Consider the following 8,168-nt stretch of genomic DNA (forward strand, 5'->3'; position numbering starts at 1 on the left):
ATTTTGGTGCAGAGTGCCTTTATTTAAAGCAAAAATGTCATATTTGTTTTCAGGTGTTTGCGCTATATGGGCGAGTACACAAATTGCTTGCTGCAGGGTTACGGTGTATTACCCAGTTCGCCTAGCCACGTGCACGTGACCAACATCGATGTCGACTTTGCAATTTTGCATTGGTCTTCGCCAAAGACACTCGGAGACACGGTGGTGAATTACAACCTGCACTACCGAATGCTGACTACCTATGACACGGATTACAAGACAATTTCCGGGGTGCATAGCCCGCACGTGCTCGAGGGACTCGCCAGCGACACCAACTATGAATTCTATGTGGAAGCTGTAAACACGCACGGCGTTGGTGAACCGAGCGCGCGTTTCAATTTCCGAACCAGCAGCAAGGTGAGTGTTCTTTTTCACTAGCAACTGATGTTTGAGCTCACATGACTTGAGAGACTTGATACGTCAACGCATGGGCCGACCTCTACGCGACGTAGCCATTTTGCAGGATTGTTAGCTAGTATCCAAAACTTATAGGTTATAGTGTGGTTGTATGTTTCGGTGGGTTTCAATATTGAGCTCGGAAAGTTTGGATTTTGCAACGCGTTTGGATAGCCCTGCGTTTGCAGAGCTATACCACCATATTTTCTGTACACTACTCCCCCACGTCCTACGATTTTCTCATGCTTGTAGAAATCCGGCATTGGAACACCACGTTGAAGCTGATTTTTAACTATACTCTTCCTTTTTTCTTTCATATGTCGGAATACACTTGTTCGGGGGTAAAAACTTTCTCCATCTTCACCTGCTTCTTCTTCTTCTTCGTATATTGAATTCATTAAGTGCATTTGATTCATGAATACCTGGTTAATAAACGAATTACTTTCTGAGGTACTGCCATCGTTCATGTGCATTACTAAAATTTCATCAATCGCTTCCTTAATTAAATTGACTGGAATGTCTTCGGTGACATACGGGAGAAGTTCTTTAAACGCTTTAAGAAATTGAACTTCCAAGGGCTTCAATATCATAGTCAAATCAGCATCAATCGTAGTGGCGTATTTACTAACTGTTTCAATAAGTTCCAATTGCGATGAGAAACTGGTCATGCTATCTGTACTTGTACTTTGATTGGAATCTAAAACTTTTTCATTAGATTTCTTAGGAATCCTTGATATTCTTCTTGTGGAAGATTCATCACATCGCGAAAATATTGCGCAAGTTTCCCGATCACTACAAATAAGGATTCATTCTCCTCAGTCAGATCAGTATCGGATTGTGATGGTCTCAGAATTGGCAGAACATTTGTTGGTATATTCAAACGCCCCGTCGGAAATTCAGCTCCGTTGTTAAAGTTGAGTCCTTGCTGATTGCTGTAGATTTCGAGCACACGCCCTTTGTATGGATGAATTAATCGAGCAACGAATGCATCTCCTTGGTCCACCCCTCGATTTATGCACAAATATTGATCAAACGTTGCTTCCTTACCTTCAGTCATAACCTTTTCTAATAAAACTGGTGTTTGAAAGTTATTGCGGGTATGTATAACTTTGAGAATTTTGCCCGTAGGAAATTCATTTTTGTCATCTGTTTGAGTATAGCACCCAGCGTTGATGAGTAACTCATGTTTTTTAATTTCTTCCTCACCCGCCTGATGTCCTGCTAAGTTGACATACGTTAGATTACTAATATCCACTGGTGTTGCTTTGGTTGTGTTAGCATTAATGGCAATACGAAATTCAGCGCTTGTGGTAAGTTCAAATGTCATGCGAACATGAAGATCTCCAGGGTATCCTTCTTCACCATCAGGGGACAAGTAACTTAGTTGAAGCGTTTTCCCGTTAACATAGGGCACCCAGTTAACTTTGTCAAATCCACGTTCACCGCCTCTTATATGATGCTCATTGTCATTGGCGGTTAGCCAGTACTGTTTTCCGTCCACAACATAAGTTGACTTGTTGAGTTTGGTAGTTGTTCTTCCAATGGTAGCCCCAAAATCGTATTTTTCATAGAAAATGTATCCTGCTAAATCATCAAAACCAAGTACAATCTCTTCCACGTTACCTCCGCGGTCTGGCAATTTCATAGAGACTATCCTAGCACCATAGGTGATCACCGCAACGCTAATTTTATTATGATTCGTCCATGTGAATCTTTTCACAAAACTCGGTTGGTTATCATTATCAAATAACATTCCATAATTGTCCTCCACTAAAGTTACATATTTGCTAACATAATGTACTGTGTTATCATTTTTCTGCAATTGAGCAGAGGTTAACCGTTTATCCGCGTCTTTACTTATTGGCTTAAGTATGCTCATTTTTTAAAGGCAATTATTTACCAATAATTGCGAAAAATAGAGACTGGAAATTTAGAAAAATATAATTTATGTGCTTCTTGACATTTATGACAGTTTAGATTCGTATTGACGTATAGTTTATATTTCAGATTTATGAAGAGCAAGTCGAAGAAGCAAGTAATTACAACGTGACGGGATGCTGCGTGGCGGCGGAACTCAGCAGTGTATGCATGCCGCTGTGTTCGTATGATGCAAAAATGAGCGACATCAAACAATTGGCACGTGTCTGTGCGGTTGAATTTCACAAATTGTTGCGTTGTGGGGCCGGTGGCCGCAATCACGGCGCGTGCTGTAGCCGCCGTGGTGTTCCCAACGAATGTATCTCTATCTGTAACGGCGTGATTGTCGACAACTTACCTATAACAGCAACTACATGCATACCCTATATTGGTAACATTGCTCAATGTTTTGAAGAAGGTACTGATTTACTACCTGGCCCCGTCGACGATCTTCACGCCGTTATTTCTGGTGAAGACTCTGTTCTCGTAGAGTGGGAACCACCCGGGGAGAGCAACAACATCACCGATTACGTCGTCTACTATCAGAAAACAACTAACTCAACACCCTTATACAACAAGTTGCTTCAATCAAATATGCAAGTAAATACAACGGGCACTTCCACTATTCTGACGAATCTGGACAAAGGCGCAAATTATCATATATTTGTGGTCGCCAGAAACCCCCACGGAACATCTCTGCCTTCCTCTATCGTCATGCTAAACATAAGCAAAGGTAAAGTTAAGTCACATGAATAATAATTTGGGACTTTATTGGGCCTGTGTTACAGATGTGGACATGGCGCAAGGAGTTACGTCACCGCCGCATTCTCTGGCAGTATCTAGTCACAGCGCCACGTGGGTAACCATCACTTGGCAACCACCAGAGTTTAGTCATCCCTCGGAATTGATTACTTATCAATTGTATCAGAAACCCATGGCAAACACCACTTACCTAATCACCAACACAACCGTAACGTCGCACATGATTGAGAAACTTACGCCCAACACACAATATATTGTTTATGTGAGGGCTATCTCGAAGAAAGGTCCTAGTATGCCATCAGAAACGTTAATTGCTTGGACAGACCCAGCCTACCCGGCTTTTGTTGAGGTAAGATTTATAAAACCAAACGTGTTGAACTGCAATAAGTTTATGCGATGTTGTGTAATTCACTTGCAGCCGCCAACAGTTCATCCTATTAATCTAGTCATTGAAGGGAGCAGCATGACAATCCTTTGTATCGCAATGGGCCGTCCTATGCCCACTATATCTCTGTACATATCTGGTCGGCTCGTACGCCAAGAGATAACAAGACATATGGTCACTGTCATCCACAATGTGACGAAGGACATGGCCCACATCTCTTGTTACGCCGACAATGGCTATGGAACTCCGATGCAGGCGTCGAGGAAAATTAAGATTAGCTGTATGTGGGAAACAAAAATTTGCCTTAATTTCATTAATTTCTTATTGTGATTGATATTATAGATGGACCTCACATCAAACCTGGTGGGATAACAATGGCTACTTTGGGAGATTCCATTTCTTTGGAGTGCAGGGTTGATTCCCACCCCGAACCGAAAATGATTTTTTGGCGAAATCATGAAGAACGCACACCCGTTATTCAAGGTGGAAAATATGACATCGCTTTCCGACGCATGCACGATGAAGAAGATAAATACGTTATGAATCTTACTATTCACAATATTGAAGCGATGGATGTCGGAGACTATTACTGTCACGCTGAGAATGCGTTTGGTCGTGACACTAGGCCAGTATCAGTTAGAATCCGCGGCTCCAATACCAAGACCAGTGGTAACATTATGCAATGTTGCGTACACAACAATGTCTCTTCGGCATGCATGGATGCCTGCAGCTTTTTCCTTGACATTGACGCCGTCATCGATAAACCGGATTGTATCAATGATTTCGACAAATTGATGAAATGCGCCGCTGATGGTTCCGATCACCGAGGTTGCTGCGTCCACTGGGGTGTCCCAAGGAGATGTCTCGACTGGTGTCGTGGTGAATCTCTCGATAATAATACGAGTAAAGACTGCCTCCTAAGCCACACCAAGCACATTATGAGTTGTTTCCACGACGGTCGCTCTAAGCTACCAGGACCTCCAATCAATGTGCGGGTCGAGGCCGCAGATACAAATAGTGTGCGTATAGCGTGGGACCTGCCTGAAAAGAACCCTCAGACAGTGGAGATGTATCGTGTTTTCTGGCACGTCGTTGGCACTGACCAAAAAACAGCAATGAAAAATGATACGCGGAATATGTATATTGTGCTGTCAGATCTTCAAGACGGCGTGACATACGACTGCGTCGTAAAAGCGGGTAATCATAAGGGTACTTCTGTGCTCACCCGTCCCATTCGATTTACAATGGGTGATAAGTATATTACATCCGCGACCAGCGGCACGTCGGGGTCCAATATTGGAGCGGCGGTGGCAATTATTCTGGCGCTCATCTTTGTCGCCGCAGTTTTTGTTGGAACAGTCTGGTTGATCCGCACCAAGAAGATGCTAGGTGTTAAAAATCAGGGAGGCGTTGCATTTGAGAATCCAAGTTACCTCCGGGAGGTTAATATGGATCACGTACAGGTAATATAACACGGGTCTTCTGTACTATTGATTCTAGTATCAATTCATGTTAGTGTCTTGCTGGCTGGACCAGACGTAGATATTCGAAAATATTTTTCCAAACGTTTGAAATGTTTGTATGTTTTTTATTTATTCTTATGAAAATGTAGGGTCCCGCACTACAAAACGACTCTACGTCGAATGGCGTTGCGGTCGCGGTGTCAGCTACTTCGGGAGGCGCAGGATGGAAACAGGAGTCATTGCACGTGCCCGCACAGCAAGAAGTCAATCCCACGCTTTACGAAGAATTAAAATTGGGTCAAGATGGCGCCGGTTTCAAGCGACTGAAGCCTTAGTATAAGGTGATTACGTACGACGCGGGTGCAGAGTCACACTTCTAGCCTAGAGAATCTATCATAAATTTCGACGTAGGGCAGTTGCAGAACCAGAAAATACAAATAATACCCATAGTAATAAGCAGATAAGCACTTATTTGCAACATGTGATTATTGTTAAATGTAAAAGTCTAAGTGTTAGTTTTAACAAGTTTGATGGACACAATGGATCTTTGCGGGTCGACGGTTGTGGCCAGTTTTTGAACAGTCGATTATTTACTACAATTATTTGGTTGCGTTTTAAATTTTGAGGTGCTCAACACGGTTAAGTAGGTGAAACATACATGTTTTAGAATAACTGTCTAACGTTAGTCTAGTCAGTTAATTTTATACAAAGTAAACGGTGAAACTGCACATGTCTCTTTGTAGATGAGGAATTAGTCGGGTGCGTTTAAAAACTGTGCACAGAATCAACATGATGCACGTGCAATTGTAAATGAATCGTAACATAATCATAAGTAATTTATACAACACAATGTCTCGAACCTATATGCGTGTATGACTTATCGAAATGCACGCAATTATTTGTGCCTTCATTCTGAACATTATTGTATAATTTAAGGAAATTGTAGGTAACAGTACTGGTCATGATTGACGCAGTCTTTCTTATAAATGATTTTAATCACTTGTATAACAATGTAGTACAATAAACGTTAGGTTTAGTGTTACCCATGTCGGCTTATTCACACTGAAATAAAATACTACAAGAGGAGAAATTGTACATTTTTTGTCTAAAATGTTTTTTGTACATTTAGTACTTGGTAAAGAGTTTATAATCATCTATTCTTGTTGTTAGTTTATATATTTACTTGTGTTTCTATTAGTCCCATTCCTTTTATTATTTCTCAACTTTTTATATAATTTTTGGCATCAATCAGGAAACAACAGCATAAAAATGGCGATTATTACAGAATATTAGGGCGTCTATGTATTTTATGTTGGATTAATATTTTTGGCGTCAGTACTAATTGCGAGCGTAGCCACGACATCATGGCAACATAGCAAATAAAACAGAAAATCGAACGGGCATTCAATTAGTTGTGCACAAATGACATAGAGGGCTATAGAAGGCTCATTTGTCTAGAATCTGTGATCAAGTGCTTATTTGTGGCGGGTGCACACACATATTGTAGTCATGATTATAATTTAAAATAAAACTATTTCGCATGTATACGAAGAATAACTTATTAGTTTTAGGTTGAAAATATTTAAAATAAGTAAAATAATTCAAATATCATTTGAAGACTTGCGCAGTGATGACTTCCGGAGTTGACACATCTGCGCACGCCCGACGCGACAGCCACGCTTGCTACGCTGTCGAATTTGTCACAACGCGCCACATCGCTCACATCTCTCACTTCGTTCTCGTCGATTCGCAATTCTGTACACTGGGCTTGTCCACACATTGTGGGTTAATGGCGTTACACGAAACGACGAGAAGTAAACGTGCCAATCGCTAATACTATTTATTAAACCAAGTGAAATTAATTAAAATATCTCGAATATATAAACCAAGTGAAATCTAATGTACATAATGTACCTTAAAAAACATTTTTAAGAAGAGAAGATTTTATCTTCGACTTCATATTGTGTTTCAGCGGCACCGCGTGCTGCCATTTAATCTTTTGTGTCAGCGACAAACATTAACTTCACAAACTCGTACGCGTTTTTGTGAACATAAATATATATCAATGAATCTTCTCTATCAATTAAAAACACAAATGTTAAATGTTAAATTTAATAAGTGACTTAAAATATGTTCAAAAATGAATTAATTCCTCTTAATTTCTTTTTTATTCATCTGCTCATCCTCAAAGCTGGAGTCAACTGCTTTTAGCATTATAAGCCCGCCAGATTTCGACACCATTTCATTATTGCCACGACTGTTCGCATGAATTATGTCATCGTTTCCGACTCTGACAGGAAATTGCGCATCCTCCAGTTCTTGGAACGAAATGACCAACACACGTTCAAACGTCATGTGTTTTCTATATTTATTGCGCATTTTATGCGAAGTTCATCTAGTTCAACTAGATTCTAGTTCCTTATTCCACTAAGGGTTCGTTATACGTGTTCGGAGTTTAACCTTCGGCACGCAACTATCCTTCGTGGAGATAAGCAGCGGGTTGCCACTCAATGCTTAAGCATAGGGAGCTTATTCGACTATCTTATTCCATACCATTACCAACCTAATCAAGTATAGCACGAAAAGATCTTGAAAAATGGTGACTTTTGTAGTTGTTTGGGGTTCTAAACTACAATAATTCACTCCTTGCAATAAATAAGTGAGATTAGATTGTTTATTCGCTTATAACAAATCAACAGTAATGGAACTTGCGACTCGACTTGTGTCTCTTATGCGTAGCTAACTTGTTCTTCTTCTTCTTCTTACTCTCATCATAGGCAAAATTTGCCTGTTCTTCCATCACTGTGGTCGGCCAAGGAGAGCTATAGGATCGCTCCATCGCTTTTTGGGCCTCCCGACACTCCTTTTTCCTTTAGGCGAGTGGTCTCGAGCTATTCGAACTAGCCTGGTAGTGTCCATTCGATCGACATGGCTGCGCCACATTTGTCTTCGCTCTTCTACCCAGTTATTAATAGGTTGTATCTTGGATAATTGCCTCAAGTCTGAGCTCCTCTCTTTATCCTGGAGTGTTTTATTGTTGATTTTGCGAATGACAGACATTTCTACGCTCTCAAGTATATTCTGGGTTGTAGATGTCACAGGGCGGGTTTCTGCTGTGTACGTGGAAATCGGTCTAATGACGGTCTTATAAATGCGTGCCTTTGTGTCGATATGCAGGTGTTTATTTTTAAAAATTAGTCCGTTTA

The 8,168-nt window shown here is 40.8% G+C and overlaps 2 protein-coding genes across 3 annotated transcripts in view; one reads left to right on the forward strand and one right to left on the reverse strand.

Annotated features, from left to right (window-relative positions):
• Positions 1–6,057, forward strand: part of LOC135801909 (Ig-like and fibronectin type-III domain-containing protein 1) — a 53,993-nt gene extending 47,936 nt beyond the window's left edge. For both annotated transcript variants that reach the window (XM_065315543.1, XM_065315472.1), the window contains exons 8-13: positions 54–396; positions 2,443–3,085; positions 3,141–3,463; positions 3,533–3,779; positions 3,842–4,962; positions 5,112–6,057. In XM_065315543.1, coding sequence (XP_065171615.1) covers positions 54–396; positions 2,443–3,085; positions 3,141–3,463; positions 3,533–3,779; positions 3,842–4,962; positions 5,112–5,297 — 2,863 coding nt within the window. In that variant the 3' untranslated portion in view covers positions 5,298–6,057. The remainder of the gene's footprint in view (positions 1–53; positions 397–2,442; positions 3,086–3,140; positions 3,464–3,532; positions 3,780–3,841; positions 4,963–5,111) is intronic.
• On the reverse strand, positions 2–2,407 carry LOC135802176 (uncharacterized). The gene is given in 2 exon segments (XM_065315750.1): positions 2–1,136; positions 1,139–2,407. Coding segments are annotated over 2 exon segments (1,899 nt in total). The 5' UTR covers positions 2,315–2,407; the 3' UTR covers positions 2–413.
• Positions 6,058–8,168: the final 2,111 nt, after the last annotated feature.

This window comes from Atheta coriaria, unplaced genomic scaffold, assembly GCF_025399875.1.
Source record: "Atheta coriaria isolate IRGN ID8LTWV9N9 unplaced genomic scaffold, Caltech_Dcor_3.1 hic_scaffold_1_pilon, whole genome shotgun sequence".
Taxonomy (NCBI): Eukaryota; Metazoa; Arthropoda; class Insecta; order Coleoptera; family Staphylinidae; genus Dalotia; species Dalotia coriaria.